This window comes from Culex pipiens, chromosome 3 (assembly GCF_016801865.2).
Source record: "Culex pipiens pallens isolate TS chromosome 3, TS_CPP_V2, whole genome shotgun sequence".
Classification (NCBI taxonomy): Eukaryota; Metazoa; Arthropoda; class Insecta; order Diptera; family Culicidae; genus Culex; species Culex pipiens.
In genome coordinates this window covers 56,483,527-56,509,864 of record NC_068939.1, presented here as the reverse complement: position 1 = coordinate 56,509,864, position 26,338 = coordinate 56,483,527, and the positions used below count along the sequence as shown (strand labels likewise).

Genomic DNA, 26,338 nt, shown 5'->3' with positions numbered 1-26,338 from the left:
AATTTTATATTTTAGAATTTTAGAATTTTAGAATTTTAGAATTTTAGAATTTTAGAATTTTAGAATTTTAGAATTTTAGAATTTTAGAATTTTAGAATTTTAGAATTTTAGAATTTTAGAATTTTAGAATTTTAGAATTTTAGAATTTTAGAATTTTAGAATTTTAGAATTTTAGAATTTTAGAATTTTAGAATTTTAGAATTTTAAAATTTTAGAATTTTAGAATTTTAGAATTTTAGAATTTTAGAATTTTAGAATTTTAGAATTTTAGAATTTTAGAATTTTAGAATTTTAGAATTTTAGAATTTTAGAATTTTAGAATTTTAGAATTTTAGAATTTTAGAATTTTAGAATTTTAGAATTTTAGAATTTTAGAATTTTAGAATTTTAGAATTTTAGAATTTTAGAATTTTAGAATTTTAGAATTTTAGAATTTTAGAATTTTAGAATTTTAGAATTTTAGAATTTTAGAATTTTAGAATTTTAGAATTTTAGAATTTTAGAATTTTAGAATTTTAGAATTTTAGAATTTTAGAATTTTAGAATTTTAGAATTTTAGAATTTAGAATTTTAGAATTTTAGAATTTTAGAATTTTAGAATTTTAGAATTTTAGAATTTTAGAATTTTAGAATTTTAGAATTTTAGAATTTTAGAATTTTAGAATTTTAGAATTTTAGAATTTTAGAATTTTAGAATTTTAGAATTTTAGAATTTTAGAATTTTAGAATTTTAGAATTTTAGAATTTTAGAATTTTAGAATTTTAGAATTTTAGAATTTTAGAATTTTAGAATTTTAGAATTTTAGAATTTTAGAATTTTAGAATTTTAGAATTTTAGAATTTTAGAATTTTAGAATTTTAGAATTTTAGAATTTTAGAATTTTAGAATTTTAGAATTTTAGAATTTTAGAATTTTAGAATTTTAGAATTTTAGAATTTTAGAATTTTAGAATTTTAGAATTTTAGAATTTTAGAATTTTAGAATTTTAGAATTTTAGAATTTTAGAATTTTAGAATTTTAGAATTTTAGAATTTTAGAATTTTAGAATTTTAGAATTTTAGAATTTTAGAATTTTATAATTTTATAATTTTATAATTTTATAATTTTATAATTTTATAATTTTATAATTTTATAATTTTATAATTTTATAATTTTATAATTTTATAATTTTATAATTTTATAATTTTATAATTTTATAATTTTATAATTTTATAATTTTATAATTTTATAATTTTATAATTTTATAATTTTATAATTTTATAATTTTATAATTTTATAATTTTATAATTTTATAATTTTATAATTTTATAATTTTATAATTTTATAATTTTATAATTTTATAATTTTATAATTTTATAATTTTATAATTTTATAATTTTATAATTTTATAATTTTATAATTTTATAATTTTATAATTTTATAATTTTATAATTTTATAATTTTATAATTTTATAATTTTATAATTTTATAATTTTATAATTTTATAATTTTATAATTTTATAATTTTATAATTTTATAATTTTATAATTTTATAATTTTATAATTTTATAATTTTATAATTTTATAATTTTATAATTTTATAATTTTATAATTTTATAATTTTATAATTTTATAATTTTATAATTTTATAATTTTATAATTTTATAATTTTATAATTTTATAATTTTATAATTTTATAATTTTATAATTTTATAATTTTATAATTTTATAATTTTATAATTTTATAATTTTATAATTTTATAATTTTAGAATTTTATAATTTTATAATTTTATAATTTTATAATTTTATAATTTTATAATTTTATAATTTTATAATTTTATAATTTTATAATTTTATAATTTTATAATTTTATAATTTTATAATTTTATAATTTTATAATTTTATAAATTTATAATTTTAGAATTTTAGAATTTTAGAATTTTAGAATTTTAGAATTTTAGAATTTTAGAATTTTAGAATTTTAGAATTTTAGAATTTTAGAATTTTAGAATTTTAGAATTTTAGAATTTTAGAATTTTAGAATTCTAAAATTTTAGAATTTTAGAATTTTAGAATTTTAGAATTTTAGAATTTTAGAATTTTAGAATTTTAGAATTTTAGAATTTTAGAATTTTAGAATTTTAGAATTTTAGAATTTAGAATTTTAGAATTTTAGAATTTTAGAATTTTAGAATTTTAGAATTTTAGAATTTTAGAATTTTAGAATTTTAGAATTTTAGAATTTTAGAATTTTAGAATTTTAGAATTTTAGAATTTTAGAATTTTAGAATTTTAGAATTTTAGAATTTTAGAATTTTAGAATTTTAGAATTTTAGAATTTTAGAATTTTAGAATTTTAGAATTTTAGAATTTTAGAATTTTAGAATTTTAGAATTTTAGAATTTTAGAATTTTAGAATTTTAGAATTTTAGAATTTTAGAATTTTAGAATTTTAGAATTTTAGAATTTTAGAATTTTAGAATTTTAGAATTTTAGAATTTTAGAATTTTAGAATTTTAGAATTTTAGAATTTTAGAATTTTAGAATTTTAGAATTTTAGAATTTTAGAATTTTAGAATTTTAGAATTTTAGAATTTTAGAATTTTAGAATTTTAGAATTTTAGAATTTTAGAATTTTAGAATTTTAGAATTTTAGAATTTTAGAATTTTAGAATTTTAGAATTTTAGAATTTTAGAATTTTAGAATTTTAGAATTTTAGAATTTTAGAATTTTAGAATTTTAGAATTTTAGAATTTTAGAATTTTATAATTTTATAATTTTATAATTTTATAATTTTATAATTTTATAATTTTATAATTTTATAATTTTATAATTTTATAATTTTATAATTTTATAATTTTATAATTTTATAATTTTATAATTTTATAATTTTATAATTTTATAATTTTATAATTTTATAATTTTATAATTTTATAATTTTATAATTTTATAATTTTATAATTTTATAATTTTATAATTTTATAATTTTATAATTTTATAATTTTATAATTTTATAATTTTATAATTTTATAATTTTATAATTTTATAATTTTATAATTTTATAATTTTATAATTTTATAATTTTATAATTTTATAATTTTATAATTTTATAATTTTATAATTTTATAATTTTATAATTTTATAATTTTATAATTTTATAATTTTATAATTTTATAATTTTATAATTTTATAATTTTATAATTTTATAATTTTATAATTTTATAATTTTATAATTTTATAATTTTATAATTTTATAATTTTATAATTTTATAATTTTATAATTTTATAATTTTATAATTTTATAATTTTATAATTTTATAATTTTATAATTTTATAATTTTATAATTTTATAATTTTATAATTTTATAATTTTATAATTTTATAATTTTATAAATTTATAAATTTATAAATTTATAAATTTATAATTTTAGAATTTTAGAATTTTAGAATTTTAGAATTTTAGAATTTTAGAATTTTAGAATTTTAGAATTTTAGAATTTTAGAATTCTAAAATTTTAGAATTTTAGAATTTTAGAATTTTAGAATTTTAGAATTTTAGAATTTTAGAATTTTAGAATTTTAGAATTTTAGAATTTTAGAATTTTAGAATTTTAGAATTTTAGAATTTTAGAATTTTAGAATTTTAGAATTTTAGAATTTTAGAATTTTAGAATTTTAGAATTTTAGAATTTTAGAATTTTAGAATTTTAGAATTTTAGAATTTTAGAATTTTAGAATTTTAGAATTTTAGAATTTAGAATTTTAGAATTTTAGAATTTTAGAATTTTAGAATTTTAGAATTTTAGAATTTTAGAATTTTAGAATTTTAGAATTTTAGAATTTTAGAATTTTAGAATTTTAGAATTTTAGAATTTTAGAATTTTAGAATTTTAGAATTTTAGAATTTTAGAATTTTAGAATTTTAGAATTTTAGAATTTTAGAATTTTAGAATTTTAGAATTTTAGAATTTTAGAATTTTAGAATTTTAGAATTTTAGAATTTTAGAATTTTAGAATTTTAGAATTTTAGAATTTTAGAATTTTAGAATTTTAGAATTTTAGAATTTTAGAATTTTAGAATTTTAGAATTTTAGAATTTTAGAATTTTAGAATTTTAGAATTTTAGAATTTTAGAATTTTAGAATTTTAGAATTTTAGAATTTTAGAATTTTAGAATTTTAGAATTTTAGAATTTTAGAATTTTAGAATTTTAGAATTTTAAAATTTTAGAATTTTAGAATTTTAGAATTTTAGAATTTTAGAATTTTAGAATTTTAGAATTTTAGAATTTTAGAATTTTAGAATTTTAGAATTTTAGAATTTTAGAATTTTAGAATTTTAGAATTTTAGAATTTTAGAATTTTAGAATTTTAGAATTTTAGAATTTCAGAATTTTAGAATTTTAGAATTTTAGAATTTTAAAATTTTAGAATTTTAGAATTTCAGAATTTCAGAATTTCAGAATTTTATAATTTTATAATTTTATATTTTTATAATTTTATAATTTTATAATTTTATAATTTTATAATTTTATAATTTTATAATTTTATAATTTTATAATTTTATAATTTTATAATTTTATAATTTTATAATTTTATAATTTTATAATTTTATAATTTCATAATTTTATAATTTTATAATTTTATAATTTTATAATTTTATATTTTTATAATTTTATAATTTTATAATTTTATAATTTTATAATTTTATAATTTTATAATTTTATAATTTTATAATTTTATAATTTTATAATTTTATAATTTTATAATTTTATAATTTTATAATTTTATAATTTCATAATTTTATAATTTTATAATTTTATAATTTTATAATTTTATAATTTTATAATTTTATAATTTTATAATTTTATAATTTTATAATTTTATAATTTTATAATTTTATAATTTTATAATTTTATAATTTTATAATTTTATAATTTTATAATTTTATAATTTTATAATTTTATAATTTTATAATTTTATGATTTTATAATTTTATAATTTTATAATTTTATAATTTTATAATTTTATAATTTTATAATTTTATAATTTTATAATTTTATAATTTTATAATTTTTTAATTTTATAATTTTATAATTTTATAATTTTATAATTTTATAATTTTATAATTTTATAATTTTATAATTTTATAATTTTATAATTTTATAATTTTATAAATTTATAATTTTAGAATTTTAGAATTTTAGAATTTTAGAATTTTAGAATTTTAGAATTTTAGAATTTTAGAATTTTAGAATTTTAGAATTTTAGAATTTTAGAATTTTAGAATTTTAGAATTTTAGAATTCTAAAATTTTAGAATTTTAGAATTTTAGAATTTTAGAATTTTAGAATTTTAGAATTTTAGAATTTTAGAATTTTAGAATTTTAGAATTTTAGAATTTTAGAATTTTAGAATTTTAGAATTTTAGAATTTTAGAATTTTAGAATTTTAGAATTTTAGAATTTTAGAATTTTAGAATTTTAGAATTTTAGAATTTTAGAATTTTAGAATTTTAGAATTTTAGAATTTTAGAATTTTAGAATTTTAGAATTTTAGAATTTTAGAATTTTAGAATTTTAGAATTTTAGAATTTTAGAATTTTAGAATTTTAGAATTTTAGAATTTTAGAATTTTAGAATTTTAGAATTTTAGAATTTTAGAATTTTAGAATTTTAGAATTTTAGAATTTTAGAATTTTAGAATTTTAGAATTTTAGAATTTTAGAATTTTAGAATTTTAGAATTTTAGAATTTTAGAATTTTAGAATTTTAGAATTTTAGAATTTTAGAATTTTAGAATTTTAGAATTTTAGAATTTTAGAATTTTAGAATTTTAGAATTTTAGAATTTTAGAATTTTAGAATTTTAGAATTTTAGAATTTTAGAATTTTAGAATTTTAGAATTTTAGAATTTTAGAATTTTAGAATTTTAGAATTTTAGAATTTTAGAATTTTAGAATTTTAGAATTTTAGAATTTTAGAATTTTAGAATTTTAGAATTTTAGAATTTTAGAATTTTAGAATTTTAGAATTTTAGAATTTTAGAATTTTAGAATTTTAGAATTTCAGAATTTTAGAATTTTAGAATTTTAGAATTTTAGAATTTTAGAATTTTAGAATTTTAGAATTTTAGAATTTTATAATTTTATAATTTTATAATTTTATAATTTTATAATTTTATAATTTTATAATTTTATAATTTTATAATTTTATAATTTTATAATTTTATAATTTTATAATTTTATAATTTTATAATTTTATAATTTTATAATTTTATAATTTTATAATTTTATAATTTTATAATTTTATAATTTTATAATTTTATAATTTTATAATTTTATAATTTTATAATTTTATAATTTTATAATTTTATAATTTTATAATTTTATAATTTTATAATTTTATAATTTTATAATTTTATAATTTTATAATTTTATAATTTTATAATTTTATAATTTTATAATTTTATAATTTTATAATTTTATAATTTTATAATTTTATAATTTTATAATTTTATAATTTTATAATTTTATAATTTTATAATTTTATAATTTTATAATTTTATAATTTTATAAATTTATAATTTTAGAATTTTAGAATTTTAGAATTTTAGAATTTTAGAATTTTAGAATTTTAGAATTTTAGAATTTTAGAATTTTAGAATTTTAGAATTCTAAAATTTTAGAATTTTAGAATTTTAGAATTTTAGAATTTTAGAATTTTAGAATTTTAGAATTTTAGAATTTTAGAATTTTAGAATTTTAGAATTTTAGAATTTTAGAATTTTAGAATTTTAGAATTTTAGAATTTTAGAATTTTAGAATTTTAGAATTTTAGAATTTTAGAATTTTAGAATTTTAGAATTTTAGAATTTTAGAATTTTAGAATTTTAGAATTTTAGAATTTTAGAATTTTAGAATTTTAGAATTTTAGAATTTTAGAATTTTAGAATTTTAGAATTTTAGAATTTTAGAATTTTAGAATTTTAGAATTTTAGAATTTTAGAATTTTAGAATTTTAGAATTTTAGAATTTTAGAATTTTAGAATTTTAGAATTTTAGAATTTTAGAATTTTAGAATTTTAGAATTTTAGAATTTTAGAATTTTAGAATTTTAGAATTTTAGAATTTTAGAATTTTAGAATTTTAGAATTTTAGAATTTTAGAATTTTAGAATTTTAGAATTTTAGAATTTTAGAATTTTAGAATTTTAGAATTTTAGAATTTTAGAATTTTAGAATTTTAGAATTTTAGAATTTTAGAATTTTAGAATTTTAGAATTATAGAATTTTAGAATTTTAGAATTTTAGAATTTTAGAATTTTAGAATTTTAAAATTTTAGAATTTTAGAATTTTAGAATTTTAGAATTTTAGAATTTTAGAATTTTAGAATTTTAGAATTTTAGAATTTTAGAATTTTAGAATTTTAGAATTTTAGAATTTTAGAATTTTAGAATTTTAGAATTTTAGAATTTTAGAATTTTAGAATTTTAGAATTTTAGAATTTTAGAATTTTAGAATTTTAGAATTTTAGAATTTTAGAATTTTAGAATTTTAGAATTTTAGAATTTTAGAATTTTAGAATTTTAGAATTTCAGAATTTCAGAATTTTAGAATTTTAGAATTTTAAAATTTTAGAATTTTAGAATTTTAGAATTTCAGAATTTCAGAATTTTATAATTTTATAATTTTATATTTTTATAATTTTATAATTTTATAATTTTATAATTTTATAATTTTATAATTTTATAATTTTATAATTTTATAATTTTATAATTTTATAATTTTATAATTTTATAATTTTATAATTTTATAATTTCATAATTTTATAATTTTATAATTTTATAATTTTATAATTTTATAATTTTATAATTTTATAATTTTATAATTTTATAATTTTATAATTTTATAATTTTATAATTTTATAATTTTATAATTTTATAATTTTATAATTTTATAATTTTATAATTTTATAATTTTATAATTTTATAATTTTATAATTTTATAATTTTATGATTTTATAATTTTATAATTTTATAATTTTATAATTTTATAATTTTATAATTTTATAATTTTATAATTTTATAATTTTATAATTTTTTAATTTTTTAATTTTTTAATTTTATAATTTTATAATTTTATAATTTTATAATTTTATAATTTTATAATTTTATAATTTTATAATTTTATAATTTTATAATTTTATAATTTTATAATTTTATAATTTTATAATTTTATAATTTTATAATTTTATAATTTTATAATTTTATAATTTTATAATTTTATAATTTTATAATTTTATAATTTTATAATTTTATAATTTTATAATTTTATAATTTTATAATTTTATAATTTTATAATTTTATAATTTTATAATTTTATAATTTTATAATTTTATAATTTTATAATTTTATAATTTTATAATTTTATAATTTTATAATTTTATAATTTTAGAATTTTAGAATTTTAGAATTTTAGAATTTTAGAATTTTAGAATTTTAGAATTTTAGAATTTTAGAATTTTAGAATTTTAGAATTTTAGAATTTTAGAATTTTAGAATTTTAGAATTTTAGAATTTTAGAATTTTAGAATTTTAGAATTTTAGAATTTTAGAATTTTAGAATTTTAGAATTTTAGAATTTTAGAATTTTAGAATTTTAAAATTTTAAAATTTTAGAATTTTAAAATTTTAAAATTTTAGAATTTTAGAATTTTAGAATTTTAGAATTTTAGAATTTTAGAATTTTAAAATTTTAAAATTTTTGAATTTTTGAATTTTTGAATTTTTGAATTTTTGAATTTTTGAATTTTTGAATTTTTGAATTTTTGAATTTTTGAATTTTTGAATTTTTGAATTTTTGAATTTTTGAATTTTTGAATTTTTGAATTTTTGAATTTTTGAATTTTTGAATTTTTGAATTTTTGAATTTTAGAATTTTAGAATTTTAGAATTTTAGAATTTTAGAATTTTAGAATTTTAGAATTTTAGAATTTTAGAATTTTAGAATTTTAGAATTTTAGAATTTTAGAATTTTAGAATTTTAGAATTTTAGAATTTTAGAATTTAAGAATTTTAGAATTTTAGAATTTAAGAATTTTAGAATTTTAGAATTTTAGAATTTTAGAATTTTAGAATTTTAGAATTTTAGAATTTTAGAATTTTAGAATTTTAGAATTTTAGAATTTTAGAATTTTAGAATTTTAGAATTTTAGAATTTTAGAATTTTAGAATTTTAGAATTTTAGAATTTTAGAATTTTAGAATTTTAGAATTTCAGAATTTTAGAATTTTAGAATTTTAGAATTTTAGAATTTTAGAATTTTAGAATTTTAGAATTTTAGAATTTTAGAATTTTAGAATTTTAGAATTTTAGAATTTTAGAATTTTAGAATTTTAGAATATTAGAATTTTAGAATTTTAGAATTTTAGAATTATAGAATTTTAGAATTTTAGAATTTTAGAATTTTAGAATTTTAGAATTTTAGAATTTTAGAATTTTAGAATTTTAGAATTTTAGAATTTTAGAATTTTAGAATTTTAGAATTTTAGAATTTTAGAATTTTAGAATTTTAGAATTTTAGAATTTTAGAATTTTAGAATTTTAGAATTTTAGAATTTTAGAATTTTAGAATTTTAGAATTTTAGAATTTTAAAATTTTAGAATTTTAGAATTTTAAAATTTTAAAATTTTAAAATTTTAAAATTTTAGAATTTCAGAATTTTAGAATTTTAGAATTTTAGAATTTTGGAATTTTGGAATTTTGGAATTTTAGAATTTTAGAATTTTAGAATTTTAGAATTTTAGAATTTTAGAATTTTAGAATTTTAGAATTTTAGAATTTCAGAATTTTAGAATTTTAGAATTTTAGAATTTTAGAATTTTAGAATTTTAGAATTTTAGAATTTTAGAATTTTAGAATTTTAGAATTTTAGAATTTCAGAATTTTAGAATTTTAGAATTTTAGAATTTTAGAATTTTAGAATTTTAGAGTTTTAGAATTTAAGGATTACGCCACTTTTTTTGATTGCGTTTTTTCCGATCTCCGTACTTCACTTTTAATTTTAAAAAATACTTACTTGGAATGCAATATGTTGAACATACGAATCCCGTCGGCTAAGCCGCAAATCTTGCATAAATCATCCTTGGACATTCTGAAACGGAAATCAAACATTCAACCAAATTTCCAATCTACTAATTCATCCAAGCCTCTCACCGCAGCAAATCCGACCCCGAAAACTGCGAAAACGTCTTCGAGTACGCGCCCAGCCGGTGATAGTTCAACCACTGGGTAAGCATGGCCGGACCCGACTCCTTCGTAATTGCCGGCACAAAGTCGTCCATCTCGACGCTGTTCTGCGTCGTCGGCGACAGCGCGTTCTGGTCCATCAGCTTGCACAGCCCGTTGGTGGACGAAACGTTGCTGATGCCGATCGGATTGCTGCTGACGGCGGCGGCAGCAGCGACCGCGGCTACCGTTGCCATCGACACTGATTTGGGGGGGTTGGCACCGGTGCCGGTCACGCTGGCTCCGAACGAGGACATGATGTTCTCGAATTTGTTGATGTGCACCGGGGACGTGGGGGTGGTGGCCACAAGTATCGGCGATATATTGCGCTTGATGCTGGAAGGAATGAGTTATTAAAGGTTTCAGGACTTGAAGTCTTTGGCAGTGGATGCAGCAAGAGTTGCTGAATTTAATACTCACTGCTCCGGGCTGTAACTGCCGACCAGCGGAGTCAGCATCGACTCCGTGGTGATGTCCGTCAGAATCGTACACTCGCAGCTGCGCTGGAACTTTTCCTGTTCCGCCGGCGGACGCTTGAGGATCTTTTCACGATCCTGTTTGTGCTTGCGGTCGGCTCCCTTGAGTTTGAAAACCTTCGAAGATTACAAAAGGGAAAAGCGAAAACTCGGTGTAAGCAACAAAGAATTTAACGTCCTTGGGATGGTGGTTCAGGGTGCATGCAAATCAGTGCCATGAAAATTTAATTAACCTTAATTTGGCAGGCCGCCGCGTGCAGGGGTCTGACCGGGCTGTCCAGTCCGCCGGAACTGTTGCCGCTGGTATCGTTCAGCGTGCTGTCCAGAAAGGTTTCCACCTGAATGCGGAACGGGACGCCCTTTTCTCCGCCGTGCTTTTTCGGCGTAAACTCGGTTGAAATACAGTTCACCTTGATGTACACTCCGACCTCCTTCATCGGGTCCCAGTAAACTTCCATCGTGTTCAAAAGACTGCTACTGTTCGGTTGCACCTGAATCAATCCGTACGAAAGCGGAATATCGACCTACAAAAAAGAAACGGGTCTTTAGGAGTTCAAGTCTTTAACAGTTTCAAGTCTTTAACAGTTTATGTCTTCAAGCGTTCAAGTCTTTACGAGTTCAAGTCTTCAAGCGTTCAAGTCTTTACGAGTTCAAATCTTAAGGAGTTCAAGTCTTAAGGAGTTCAAGTCTTAAGGAGTTCAAGTCTTTACGAGTTCAAGTCTTAAGGAGTTCAAGTCTTAAGGAGTTAAAGTCTTTACGAGTTCAAGTCTTTACGTGTTCGAGTCTTTAAGAGTTCAAGTCTACGAGTTCAAGTCTTCAAGAGTCGAATCTCAAAGATTTCTTGTCTACAAGAGTTCTCGTGACGCCTCGAAAACTCACGTCCAAAATACGCTCGCCCGGCCGAGAGGCCTGCCAGAGTTGCATCTGCTCTCGTTCCATGTACTGCAGGCGGCGCTCGTGGAAGCAGATTTTGATAATACTCTTCAGTATCTTCCCCCGGAAGGGCGACAGGTCGCCCAGCTTTTTCAGCTTAATCTCGTAACTTTGGCCCTGGTTCAGGTAGGTGAGAGATTCTTCGTTGTTCTTGGTCGCGATCGAGGTGGCGGCCGCCAGGACGTACTGGAATCTGGACGAAGCAGCATTTAATTAAGGTTTATTTGTTGGGACGTGAATGAGTTTTGTTACCTGTTATCGTTGTGAATATGCTCTGGCCGTTGAACGCCGTCGCTGGCCTGGTTGATGTTACCTGCAAAAAAGTATGCAAATGTTATTCAATAACTGATTTATATAGTCTGACATATTTTTATTGATCAATTTTATTGCAAAAACATGTGTTTCTAAACAATTAATCTTGTGATAATTTTTCGATTACCATTCCTAGACACGCACAGACATTCGCTTAGAATTTGATTCTGAAGCTGGTATTATACTATGACAAACAAAAAACTCGCACTTTTTCGTGCTCGCAATTGCTTAAGCAACTCAAATGTATGCAGGTTGACATTTCGACGGTAACATTTCAAAAGGCATCATGTACATTTTGACACTTTCTGGGTTATTGCATATTCTGAAAGTACTTCTAATAAGCTACCTCTCCACCAAAAATGAGCAAAAGTTACTTCAGTAAAGTCTGTTTAATCATGATTTTAAATAAAGTAACATAAACAAAATCTCTGCCATCAGCAGTCCCTGTTTATATAGCCCTGTCAACCTGTCAAACAAAAGGCTACATAAACCTCGTGACGAAAAAAAAGCAACATGAAAAAAGCGCCATGTACATTCAGCGAAGAAAAACGAATCATAACAAAGCGCCCCCCTCAGTGACAGCAGGGTGATATCGATGTTGGTGATTTCAAAAGAAGTTATGTTTGTTTTTCTCAATTAAAAATACGGAAATAATGTTTTATTGAATATGGATGATTAAGTATCAACAAAAGCAACGTTTTTCATCGTTTGTTATCATTAGAACATCTTATTTTGCTTTTATATAAAAATGGTAATTGAAAATGGATGCTCAACATTCAAATGCGTTTTTCTCAAAACGCACGGTTTGTACATGATGCTTTTTGAAATGTTGGCATCGATTTCTGCAAACAAAAGCGGGCAATCAAACAAAGCAGGAAACTGGTCAAAAATGATTTTTTGTTTGTTTGTCATAGTGTTAAACCTGCTTGAGTCGATGTATATACGTGAAAGTGGGTCTAGGAAGTCGAACTTCGAATCTCATTTTTCGAGTGATTTTAGCGGCATTCCTCAGTAAAGCAAAAATAGATCAATTTCAACTCACCTGAACTATCGTATCGATTAGCATGCATGAAATTCTGCAACGCAGCCACGTTGCCCGCTGCTTCACCGCCCAATCCGCCCACCAGGCCGTTTCCGACCGAATTTTGCTGGACATTGCCTCCGTTGCCAACATTTCCGTTTCCACCCAAATTGGACTGTGATCCCGACTGGTTGTGATGCTGTTGCTGTTGATCTTGGTTCTGCAACTGTTGCTGTTGCTGCTGCTGTTGCTGATGGTGATGATGGTGATTCATCGAACTTGATCCAGCAGCGTTTTTCAAACTTTTGATGACTTCATGGCCAGGTTTTTGTGGCGGTGAGGGCAATTCTTGTTTGAAGACAGGGAAGTTCAGCAACGAGTCGTATCCATTGCCGGAAAGTTCGTTGCTCAGATCCAGATCCAGTTCTTCGGGCCAGCGCATGGAACCTGTTCGGAAAGGTGGACATTAGTATGGTTTGGAGTTATGTGAGCCTTTTGACGGATCACTTAGGTCATTGTTGTTGATATTGGTGTTGTGGTTGAAACTTTTCAGTTTTTTCCTTAAAAAATCTTTTTCCATGAATTCCTCAGTGCCATAAACATCACTCATTTCTGTAACCGGTTTGAAGAATTCTGTTTGCCACGGCGGGAACCCCACAACCACCAACGTCCACAATTATCTCCTATACACCCTTAATGAAACCACGCGGCGCACATTGTTGTTGTCAAGCCCGTCCAGTTCAGATAGTGGCTGGACTCGCTGAGCTTGGCTAAGTGAGCTCGTCGCGAAAACAGATTTGATTTAATTCACGCTCGTAATGTAAACAAAACAGCAAACAGGATTTGTAGCACTAGCTTCGAATGCCATTCAAATAAACAGGTTCTCGCGCGATATCTGAACCGTAGCCGAACCCGTGATAACCTCCAGTGCAAACTGGAAAAACTTGCAGGTTCTAAACTATTCCAGCGAATTAAAGCCACGCGTAGTCCTACGTCACCGTTGCACAGCCACACTTGCACGTGGATCGATTGTCTCCGGCAAACTAAATGAGCAGAAATCGCCGGAACGGAATCAGTCCTTTCACTCATTCGAGAGCATCTTCAACCCCGTTTGGTCGGCGGTACTAATTAATCAAACAAACAATCCACGAATGCACGAATCGACGAATCCCTCGAATTCACCGCGGTACGAATCAACAAGTTGAGGTATAAGAAGCGACCAGCAGAGTGCGACCCGACCCGCCATTTAATGGAAAGTATCAGCACAAGGAAAATGGCTTCACTATGGGAGAGTTGTTTGTGTAGACGGTTATCACTGAAAATTTACACGTTATCAACGTAATTATTAAATAAATCAAAAGCACACCATCATCACCCTCTCGCGAGCGGTGTATTGGTCGCTGCGGGTAGTTTGTGCACAAACGTCTCTGTCAGTATATTTGCTTTCGCTGAACTGCCGTTCTACGCATAATTGTCCCATGTTCAAAAAAGTGCAACTGAGAAAAACGCGATTGAAATTTTTCGACCGTTTTTTGTGTTTCTACGCATACTTGTCCCGTGGGTTCCTATTCACCCTGTAAGTCCCTTATCATCCCAGTTAGCAGTTTATCACTCTTATTAGTATTCCTCTTGCTATACAATAGGTAAACAAGACACAATACTTCGTCAAACTGATAATTTCGTGATAGAAAATACTTGGTGGGACAATTATGCGTAGAAGTACAACGATGGGACAAACAGACTTGGTGTTGTTTTCAATGAGTTTCCGAACAAAGTACTTGATTTTATGTGTTTTTCGAAAAGTAAACGTCAAACCAAACCTAAAAATGTCAAGAAGTCAGAATCGACCAAAAATGACATGGGACAATTATGCGTAGAACGGCAGTGAAGCGTTCTTAAGTTGTTTCCGTTTGGGGACTTCAAAAGTTAATACCTTGGGTAATACGTTACTCCAGGAAGTCCTTGATAACTCAGGATATCTCAACATACCAACATAGTCAATGAAGCTATACACAGAGAAAATTTAATTCACGTAATCGTGAATTGTGTTCATGAATTTGAGATCCACGAAGGAATTTATTCATGAGTATGGTGCATTAAACGCAAAAAACGTAAACGTAAATATATTCCTTCGTGGTTCTCAAATTCATGAACATTATTCACGATTTCGAGAATTGATTTTTTTCGAGTGTTAAAATAAAACTAAAGTTACTCAGATTGATAACTACACTCAAAGTAAAAAGTATCCTTTTTTCAAGTTCACCCGTCGTCACGCTTTAAAAGGGTATCGAAAATGTACTGAATTTGACATACCCTTTTAAAAGGGTGACGCCGGGTGAACTTTAAAAAAGGATAGAAAGTATCCTTTTTGAGGATTGAAAGTACCCTTTTGAGGGATACTTCTGACTTTGAGTGTAGGGTTAAATCTGGCAAAGTATTGATTAAAATCTGGAAAAATTTGGCAGACAAAAATCTAACAATTCTTCAAAGTGATGGGGAGGGAGGATATAAATAAATTCAAAAGTTTGTAGAATACAGAAGTTTTAACTGGCTTTATGGCATCAAAAACGTTGAATTTGCATTTTCTTTAAGAAATACACATTCTATTTGTACAGAACCGGATGGGTCCGGATCACTCTGGCTAGTTCCGGAGAGAATTGAAACCGCGGAGCGTAGAGTTGAAAACACAAAATTTATTCCTTCACTCGTACACGAAACGATCTACTTCCAACGGACTTTATTTGGGATCTGATTACTCTAACAAAAACTACATGTAACATACATGGATCAGATCGATGCATCTTCGCGCCACCGATCGCAGTAAGCTGGGAGGGTTAATTCTCTTCTTAGTGGGACCACAGAGAGTTAGAAATTAGAGAGAATGAGCGACTTCAGAACTGCCACCTAAACAGGCGAGAATTAGTACTGCGCTGGGTAGCACCAGCCGCGCGTACCACAGTACATCATTAGTGACCCATTTGCTTTCCTCTTCCAATTCTAAACACTATTTTTTTCGATTAAATTCCTTCATGTCAATCAAAAAGTTGTTCAAAATGGGCATAAAGTGAAAAATCTGTCAATATCTGGCACAGAGAAGAGTGAATCTTTGTTCTGGCAGACAATTGAAAAATCTGGCATTCCCAGATTTATTTGGCAACCTGGCAACCCTGTTGATAACCCAACTCGACATTTTTTAAGTGGATGTCAGTCAACGTTTCAGTTTCAGCATGTTATGATAGATTTGGGCTCCCTGAACAGTGAACACGCTCCAATCGATAGAATTCAATTTAAGTGATCTCCTGGCCAATAAATAAAATTGTTAATTTCGAGTATAATATATTTCGAGGAATAGAGTTATCTAAGCCCGCTCTCACGCACACTAGCACGCCATTTGTTTTGTTTTGCTGGACGGTACAAAATTTAACCTCACTTTTTTTCGTGTACGTACACGCAATACATGCGCACGTAGATAACTCTATTATCTCAAGCAACCATAGGGCAAAGGTACGCACCGGTCTTTTTGATACTTAATTTTTACCTAAAAAGCTCATATCGGGTTTTCGACTTGTTCTAGGGTAAATTTTATGCGTTTACAAAAATATTGTGAAAAAAATTAAGTTTGAGTAAGCTTTTAAGAAATGTATCATACCTTGACGAAACTGAAGTCTACCTAACATCAACTTCAAAATGGTTAAGTTGTGTAATTATAAGAGATTGCCCAAAGGAGAATTTAAAAGGGGACTAGACTAGACCAAATTTTAGCCTATTTGGTTGAAAACCGGATTAGAACAAGTTTAAAAGGGAATAAACCCTAATACTTGTGCTTTTTGCTTTATTGCTCTCTACAAGTCAGCCGTTAAAATTTTACTACTTTTGCATGCCATGTGGTCCAAGGGGATAATCTGGGAACGATTTCTCCAAAAGATGCATGGTCTTGCCTTGAAACAGATTCTTTTCGGCGTCGCTGAAAATCAAAAGGTTTCGGATAAACATAAAGGGTACAACCACAGCTCACTAGGAAGGTTGACTCGATCTGAGGACGCCACATGACAATTATCTACCAGAGTTACCTTCAAAACTATATTTTGTGTTTATTTAATGTTTATTTTTAAACTATTAGACTAAAATAAAAGTCATGAGATGGAATAAACTATTACTTAAAACAAAATCCAATCAATATATCTGTCTTGTTCAAAAATTATTTTCCTAGTACCATCAATGCCTTTAAATTTATATATGTGCATTGCAACAGTTTTAAGAAGGTCATTTCACTGTGTAACGAAAAATAAATGAGCGTACGCATTAGGATGTAACAAAAATGACTTTTTGGCGGGCATTCAAGGATTTGTTATATGAGCTTGATTGGACGTATCAGGAGCTGGCGCTCCGCCCTTCATTTTCAAATGGGATTTAACCCGTAAAAAAAGATTTTTTCAAAAATGTCACTTTTTGAGGCATTTTGGCCACTGAAGTGTTTATTTTCAACATCATTGGCGTGTAGGCCAGATCCTTGCGCATCTTTTGATATATAACATTGAAATTTGGAGCACCCTTGAGCTCGGTACAAACCTTCAAAGTTTGGCATTTTTTCGAAAAATCGGCCCCGGCAAAATCAAATGGCGTCCAGGGCGTCGCCAGGCGCGACGCATATCTTTTTTGTCGGGGCCGATTTTTTAAAAAAAATGCCATACTTTGAAAGTTTGTACCGAGCTCCAGGGTGCTCCAAATTTCAATGTTATATATACCAAAAGATGCGCAAGGGTCTGGCCTACACGCCATAAACGCTTCAGTGGCCAAAATGCCTCAAAAAGTGACATTTTCGGAAAAATCTTTTTTTACGGGTTAAATCTTATTTAAAATTGAAGGGCGGAGCGCCAGCTCCTGTTACGTCCAATCAAGCTCATATTTTGGATTTGGGCTTATTATGCCCACCGGAACAAACCCTTGAATGCCCGCCAAAAAGTCATTTTTGTTACACTCTAGTACGCATAGCTCAAGTTTCATTCTTATAGCTTTACGTTACGTGCTACAAGGATAACCAATAAAACAAAGTTTTAATGTAAGTGCTACAAGGATAACCATAATAACGAATAGTACCAATAAGAATAACTAGTTTCATTTTTTACATTGTAAATCGTACCAATAGTTTCCGAGGTATTGCGAACTAAAAAATTAAGGCTTTTTCTGCCCTACATCATTAAGGAACACCTAAAATTAACTGATATTTTCACGAACAAAAAAGTTATCAGATCTTTCATAAAACATAACTAAGCTTGAGTTTCATTGGTATTAGTGTGTGAAGTCATTATTTTTGTATACAGCTAAAGTTTGTTTACATCCGTAGCAACAAAAAATGTTCCGAATTTGTTGATTTCAAGGGCCAATATCTTCCTTTGGAAACTTACAGGCGGTCCATCAACAGATCGAAAGATCACAACAAAAGCTTTCACATGAAAGCAAAAGCAAATAATTATGTTTAATTGGCGATTTTCTGTGATTTTCAGAACATTAGCAGATCTGTTCATTGTTCTTAATATGTGGGATGACTGTACCTATCGTATTTTGGGAATTAAGTGATAAAAAGTAAATTAAAAAAAAGGAATTTTTCCATGTACCATTTTTTCTACCAAAAAAAAAACGTAATAATACCAATTTTGCCGAAGAGATCAAATAGTTCTGATAATCCCTTCCATACACTTCCGTAGTAACAGTGCAATAGGGCGAATCTGCGATTGTAAACCAGCAGTCTATCCCCCTCTTACTTGACATGAACTGTCACTTGAGCAAAAGGGATTGACTGCTTATTTACAATCGCAGATTCGCCCTATTGAACTGTTACTACGGACTTCGATATTGGGCAATTTACATCGTTATGCTTAATTTGTTTTTGCTGCACCATCGCATTTCTTGTAAAAAATGTTAAATTAGCTGCATTTTGGATCCTGGACCACTGCTTCGCCCACTTCATCTCTCGATGCAAGTCTATACAACAAAAAGTAATCGGTCGCTTCATAGCACATCCAACCAGGCTCTTATCAACGAACCTTTGAGCCTGCAGAGAAGCAACGTTGAACTTGTGTTTGTGCGTTCCAGACGACACGCACACAACCTTCCCCCACCACCAGGCTGTTATCAACAGTTCATCAGGCCGGGTTTTCCGTTTTCGAATAATGGCGTACCACATACGTAACAAAAACGTCTAATGAAATATGAAACACGATTGTCGTCATTTCTTCATTAGTACCTATAATTTAAATCCAGACACCTTATAACGCAAATGTGTTATTCATGTCTTCCTCCCCAGAATAGTCGAGTATTTTATATAGTCTCTCACTCTGGATGTTTCTAGGATACTGGCCCAACTTTGAAAAACCTTGTTTTGAGGCCATACCTGATAACACACCATTCGGAAACAATGGTCTGTCCGTAATTTGGTGTACAGCAAAGTACACTTGTATAGCTTCATGATTTATAGAACTTGTTAAACAACACGAAACCGGCCTTCGTCCGGTCGTTATCAGTTGCCCAAAAACCGCTTCCAAATTGATAACCTGCCCCTTAAATAACAAGTGTCCAATATGCCCCGAGGGGGTTGCTGCTGAAACTTACCTTTGCGTCGCGTTTCGCGCTCCTTATCGGTGCTGGCAATCTTGGGCTCGGAACTGTCGTTTTCCTCCTGATCCTGGTGGTGGGCAGACATCCACTCGATACGTCGCTTACGCGTTGGCATGACCACCCCACTGTAAGGTGCTCCACCTTCTTGCTGCTGGGCGGCGGCAACAGCTGCGGCTGCGGCGGCCACGGCTGCTACGGCGCTGTTGGCATTGCTGGTGCTGTTGTTGGGTCCGGCGTTGTTGCTGTTGTTCGTCGAGGCTGGAACCAGTCCCGACTGCATCTTGCTGTACTCGACGGGCCAAGCTTCCTTCGAGTCCGGCGGTGAGTCTACAAAGTTGTTGCGGTAGTCCTGGAAGTTGTTCGGGGATCCGCTGTAGTTGTCGTCGTTGTCGAGGTTGTAGTTTTGCGAAATCTGCGAAACGGGAAGGAAGATGAATAGTATAGTTGGTTATTTGTACGCTTAGTGATTTTTCACGCTGAAAAAAAAATGCAATTTTCACGGGGACCACTATTCGAAAACATAAAATATCACTAAATTTTCACAATGCGTAAAAAATCCTAAAATAAGCTATAAAATCTTATGTTAAAAACCGGAAATATTTTTGAATACTTAATGTTATAGCATCTAGGGGAACAGCATCTAATTCCAGCGTGCCTCTAATGTTGGCAGGTCAGAACTTTGACATTCAATTAAAGCTAATTAAAAGCGTTTTCAACTGAAATGGAGTGATAAATAGCTCAATAAGAAGTGAGTTAGCCAGTTTCTATCAAAAGTTTTGCAAAATTAGTTGTTTAAATAGTGAAAATCAGCAAATTGGATGGAGTTAGGAGCGAGTGCTTAACCTGCCAAACATACGAGAATTTCCCCTAAGCTAAATGATATTTTATGCAAAAAAAATCCATTTTGACGGAGACCATTTAGGGGAAAGTGGGACTATTTCCAATATTTCTAATATGAGGAAATGTTACAAGCAATGCAATTAGTTAATTCTACTACCACATAACCGCCAACACGACCTAAACGCCACGGGACACAAGATTGAATGGTGTTTTTCAAATCCTTTGTTTTTTTATAACATTTAGAAACCCCAAAATAAGACTTATGGTTCGGTTTTAGGTTCATTTTATCAAAATGCCTTTTTTCCTAGATCAGTAGTGTCCCTACCAATGACTTGCACCTATTATAAAGTATGATTTATCTTTTGATAATTTTTGTTGAGAGCTTTTTAAAAGTCTTGTTCAGGTGGGTCAAGTGTACCATATGGATTTATAGCGTGGAAAAAAAAATACGATTTGCTGCAACAAGATATTTTATTGGGAAATAAATACATAAAATACTTGAAAACTGATAACCAATTGTTAAAAAAAATGTCCATACAAAATATAGTGATATTACGAAAATTTGCTATTTATCATCTAAGGGTTACTCTCTACCAACTCACACGAAATCGAGAAAGTTGCCCCGACCCCTCTTCGATTTGCGTGAAACTTTGTCCTAAGGAGTAACTTTTGTCCCTGATCACAAATCCGAGGTCCGTTTTTTGATATCTCGTGACGGAGGGGCGGTACGACCCCTTCAATTTTTGAACATGCGAAAAAAAGAGGTGTTTTTGAATAATTTGCTACCTGTCGATTTTACGAAAACAAGTTTTGAAAAAGTTACTTTTTGCGTTTCTCTTTGTGAGCGTTCTTTTATTAAGTAACGCAATTGGGGGGGAGGAGGGGTCGTAGGCCGTGTTACGCTCCATACATTTTTTTTAAATTTGTATGGAAATTTTGTTACGAGGGGGGGGGTCTAAAATCCGATTTTTTGCGTTACGTTATAAAAGAACGCTCCCTTTGTTTCGTCGTCCGTGTCTGTCGCGGGTGACCATGAACGGCCATGAACAACGACGACCAACTTTTTCAAAAAAACAATTTCGTAAAATCGCGATAACTCGTGATGGTTACAAGCAAACCCCTTATGTTTACATATCATTTTTTTTAATTGTCTGCTCTACAACATTGTACAACATTGTTACACTCTAAAAAACTAACCCTGCTAAGTTAGAAAAAACACGAAATTTAAAATGAAAAATTTTGTTCTGAAAAAATATTCTTCTGGGTTAACGTAGATTCGAAAAGTACATTAAATTTCCTGTAAATTGACATGTTTCAAATATTTTAACCGTTGAGTTTTTAAGATTTGAGTTTTTTTAAAAATAGTGTTTTTTATTCGATAAAAAAAATACGTTTTCGGAATTCTGAGTAAGCCGTCAAATCGGGCATCCAATTTTACATAAATGTCCCTTTGAAACCAAATTTCCATCTCATCACCCTTCCAGGCTGCAAATTATTGAAAAACGCCTCTTTTTTCGCATGTTCAAAAATGAAAGGGGTCGAACCGCCCCTCCGTCACGAGATATCAAAAAACGGACCTCGTCAACGCCACACGATTTTTTTTTTCGTTCAACCGAATTGGTATTTTGTAGTTAAAAAACAAATAATTTTACCGACTGTTCAATCCATTTTGCAAGAGACGAGTGTCAATTGATTTGGTAAATAGAGATTCAAAATAAACGATTAACACAATTCTGAAAATATTTTAAATCAACAAAGTTTCGGTTGCAAAAATCGAGTAAACAAGTTTTTTCTTTTTATTATTTTTTTTTTTTACGATTCGTAGTTCGGTTTTATATGTAGTGTGTTTGGCACTAAAACAAATTCTGCCAAACGGTTTGATCAAAATTTAATATAACAGTGACCAAGGTATCTAAAATGCTAGATGTAAGAGTCTCCTATTTGTAATTGGATACTCTTTTACTGCCCATGTTCGCATAAATGTCCCATATGCAAAAATAGCAAGGTGGAAAATCGTAAGGCAAGTTTATCCCACAAAAACACAAGGCTACGTGTAAAGTTTTCACGAAGAAACTGGAATTCCTCCTGATTTCTACAACAAAGTGCTGGATGTTATAGGCTTTTCTAAAAGATAACACGATTTTGAAAAAATAAACGGATCTGCTTAAAAATAAAAGTTTATCGAGGTCTCTTTAACAAGGTACTAACTTTTTGTGATTGCGTAACTAACTCAAAAGGGACGAAAATGCATATGGGACATTTATGCGAACAGGGGCAGTATAATAGATATAACATAAAAATTAAAACAAAAACAGTCGTGAATTACTCATGGTGTATAAAATACGTCCCACTAAAAAGTGTAGGTGTCGGATGTGGCGAATCCGTCGGGGATGGTTTTTCGTTTTGCTGGAACGGAATTACACTAACCTAAAAACATTGACAAAAATGACTGCGCAGGCTCAACTCGAGGGGAAGCAGAACCTCTAAAGTCCCCAAGAACAAGTGCACCTTGAATGTTCATAAATATTTAGTCAGAGCCAAATGGTTTTCTCCAAAGTTTGTATGGAGAATTAGGGCGGTTCGTCGCTGTTGCATACAATCCAAAAATTGCATGCAATATGTAGGAGTAGCGAACCGCACTAATTCTCCATACAAAGTTTGGAGAAAAACCATTCGGCCTTGACTAAATATTTTTGAAAAATTCCAAACGCACGTGTTTCTGGGAACCTTAAAGTTCGTGCTTCCCCTCGAGTTGAGCCTGCGCAGAAATTTTGTTGGTCGGTGTTATTTATATGTGAGTGTCTGTATCAAAAGTTTGCCTTAACATTTGAGAAGTCGCTTTTTCGGCCTATCTTACAAACATCCTTGTTTGTGTTTGTAGAATAATTTTACATATAGTGATTAACTTATATAATATGTACTCGACCATCATTGACAGTCATTGCCACAAAAGTTTTTTTTTATAAAAATTATTCGAAAACTCGATATCAAACCGAAAGCTTAGCAATAATAAGATTTTTGATCAAAACAGGTTTTTTTCCAAAACAACAAAACATACCTCTTCAAAATCCTGCTGATTCTGTTGTTGCTGCTGCTGATGCTGGTAGAAGGAATTGGCGTATTCCATTTGTTCTTCGTCACCTTCGTCCGGCTCAACACCCAGGTTGTTGATCTGCTGCTGCTGCTGCTGCTGATGTTGATGCTGATGATCACTGTTGCTGTTGTTGCTGTGATAGTAGAACTTTAACGGCTCCGGTGTTTGGCAGAGCTGCTCTAATCCACTGCTGTTGCATAAGTTTGCCAGCAACGATACCGCCATTCGTGGTTCTCTATCGCATCGAAACCTGCGCGGTGCCGAGATGCTGTGATCGAGATGATGTCCGGGCGATATATGGATGTTGTTTTTCGGGGGGGAGGCGGACGCCACCGGATGACGCAGGTTGAAATTAATTTTCCTTTCTTCGACAGGGAAGGTGTCACGAGAAATTTAATTTGTTTCGCGGGGTTTTGCTTATCACACGATAACACGGTTCGGCACTACACGGTCGATGATGTTCCGCTTTGAGGTTGTGTTTGGTCTTTTCCAATTGTTTCAGGTGCAACGTTGATGTCGAGGTTTTTCTTCACAGGTTTGAAGCTTTGATTTTCCAGTTTACATGCCCCCGGTTTGAATATGTTGAGGTTAGCACTAATCTTAACTTTATGCTATTCTAGATTGATTTGCACTTTTCACTAGTATATTTTTCTGGATATTTATACGCTCACATATGATAACACTAAGTACACACAAAGTAATCGGATCGGACGTGCACCAAGATTTCGGTCCTTGTGTCCGCGAGTCAGTTAGAACAGCACGAAGAATGAGTTGTAGAGCTTCTTAATTCCGGTAGTTTCGCGCTGTCGATGGCTTTGCAGTAGAGTATTCTCGATATCAATCAGCATTTTGTTGACCATAAAAACGACGAATTCCGAACTCTTATTTTCCGTCTCCATATGGCACACCAGTGGCGTAAAGCTTCAGGGACAGTTGTTCCAACACTTTGTTCAGTAGCAGCTCCACTTTGATAATGTTTGCTGGCCTGTCGATGGAAACGTCCTTTAGCTTAATTTTGAGCTTCTCCCACTAAGCCGAGATGTTCTGCATCGCTAATTCATACCCTCACAGATTAGCACCACTCGCGCATGATACCTCTCTTCACTTTTGTATTAGCGCAAACTTTTAGCGATCAATCAGTGACTGATTAGCACTTCTCCGTCGGTTGAAATGTTCACTTGCGATTCTCTCTTTTCTAGCACAACTGCGACATCGGGCGAGCTGAAACTGAATGAAAAAATATCACCACCACGCACACTCTCTGGCGATTCCCCTCTTCGGAGGTTGGGGCAAAAAAGGTGCTGACGTTCGAAACCGGCCTGAACGACCCAAGAAACGGCGCGGGCTTCTGCTTCTTCTTCTTCTTCCACTTCCCCTCGCACGACTTAAGTCCCAACAAACACGCGCGCGTGCGCTTAGTCGTTAATGTAATACTCGATCGCGTTCACACAATCCATGCTAGCGCCCGTAGGTGACGGTGGTTTGGGATCGCGCGTCAAATACAGCATAGCTTCGCGCAATACGCCAACGCACAGAGCATTTTTGTTTTCGGCATGTGCTATCTCTTCCAGAACTCGACGCAAAATGTCGCACTCGTCCAGACCAGCCCGGTCGGCAAGTGGCAAGTCGCTGCTGCTGCTGCCTGTGTTCCTGTCTATCTATCTGTATGTATGAAACGCGCGCCCCGTCTGTCTGTGAGCTTTCCTTCCACAGTCAGAAAATGCCTCACAGCAACCAACGTACAAACTTCGCCGCGGCAATCAACGTACTTTACTTTAAATTAAGATTTATTGAACCCAATAGAACACAGACCGCAGAGCAACGCAGCCACGAACCCCCGGCCGTCAGCTTTTCGCGCGAGCGCACCGATCCCGGGCTATAATTCTACCCTCGCCATATCTCTCCATTTTAAGGCCCTCTCTAATTTACAACTGACGTTCCCTGCAAACTTTTTGTTTGCGCATCCACTACTCACTTCAATAAATATAACCTCCACGCGTTTAAGCGTGTCTTTGTGTTCGTTTCGCGCGCGTTTTTCACGTATTGGTGCTCCTGTTTTGATAACGGATGCTGCTGGCTTATCAACCGGCCACCGAATCTTCACATCGCGATCAACGCGCGTCAGCTTCCACGTTGGCACTCAGCGAAAGCCCCCTCCCATTTACACAGATGGAGCTAATTGTTGCGTGTTGCCCCGAAATTCCCGTCCGTGCCCAATGTCACGTCGAACCGGTTCTGCTGCTACTGCTACTATTCCGGGCGGTTTCAACTTCGATACACCAAAAACCAACCATCGAACCGACGACGAGGGTAGATCTGGCTCTACGGGATCACGCGAACCAACTGAAAAGGAAAAATTACTATAATATCGAATTTATAATAAACAAGCTGCAAAAACGCTGTCGATGGTTACGGTTCAGCGATGTGTTTGTGATTAACTTTAAAGCGTCCAGTCCGGCGAGGTGATCTCGGCCAGGTGAGAGAGCGTTAAGCGCCGCGGTTAGGCAGTGTGGATATGGTTAGTTAGGATGACCGTAAAAATAATCGCAGCCGAACCGCTTTCCAAATACCTTGAAATTCAATTTTAATTTGAAATTCAATGCTCTTTCAATGAATTTATAGAATAACATGCGTCTCCTCTAGAATAAAACACGTTAAGTGGAGGCGCGTTATGATTTGTTTTCATAATGCTCTACAGTCATCCCACATATTTGGAACACCCACAAACTCGAAACACTTTTGTGATAATTTGTCAATAGCATGAAATGAATCTTTTCT

The 26,338-nt window shown here is 28.6% G+C and overlaps 2 protein-coding genes across 3 annotated transcripts in view; both read right to left on the bottom strand.

The window, feature by feature from the left end:
* LOC120423616 (uncharacterized) overlaps positions 1 to 23,790 on the bottom strand; it is a 33,290-nt gene extending 9,500 nt beyond the window's left edge. The window contains exons 1-9 of the mRNA XM_039587483.2: positions 23,525 to 23,790; positions 19,621 to 20,038; positions 13,033 to 13,458; positions 11,931 to 11,991; positions 11,625 to 11,871; positions 10,979 to 11,269; positions 10,690 to 10,862; positions 10,198 to 10,605; positions 10,061 to 10,135 (exon numbers count right to left, since the gene is read on the bottom strand). Of these exons, the coding sequence (XP_039443417.1) occupies positions 10,061 to 10,135; positions 10,198 to 10,605; positions 10,690 to 10,862; positions 10,979 to 11,269; positions 11,625 to 11,871; positions 11,931 to 11,991; positions 13,033 to 13,458; positions 19,621 to 20,038; positions 23,525 to 23,785 (2,360 nt within the window). The 5' untranslated portion in view covers positions 23,786 to 23,790. The remainder of the gene's footprint in view (positions 1 to 10,060; positions 10,136 to 10,197; positions 10,606 to 10,689; positions 10,863 to 10,978; positions 11,270 to 11,624; positions 11,872 to 11,930; positions 11,992 to 13,032; positions 13,459 to 19,620; positions 20,039 to 23,524) is intronic.
* Positions 23,791 to 24,206: 416 nt separating this feature from the next.
* LOC120423618 (uncharacterized) lies at positions 24,207 to 25,832 on the bottom strand. Of its 2 annotated transcripts, none has more exons than XM_039587486.2 (2): positions 25,536 to 25,832; positions 24,207 to 24,787 (listed from the first exon to the last, which is right to left on the bottom strand). In XM_039587486.2, the coding sequence occupies exon 2, from the start codon at positions 24,457 to 24,459 to the stop codon at positions 24,310 to 24,312; it is 150 nt and encodes a 49-aa protein (XP_039443420.1). In that variant the 5' UTR covers positions 24,460 to 24,787; positions 25,536 to 25,832; the 3' UTR covers positions 24,207 to 24,309. The 2 variants fall into 2 exon arrangements, with proteins under 2 accessions (XP_039443420.1, XP_052566637.1); XM_052710677.1 differs by lacking the exon at positions 25,536 to 25,832 and adding an exon at positions 24,867 to 25,472.
* Between the last annotated feature and the right edge of the window lie 506 nt (positions 25,833 to 26,338).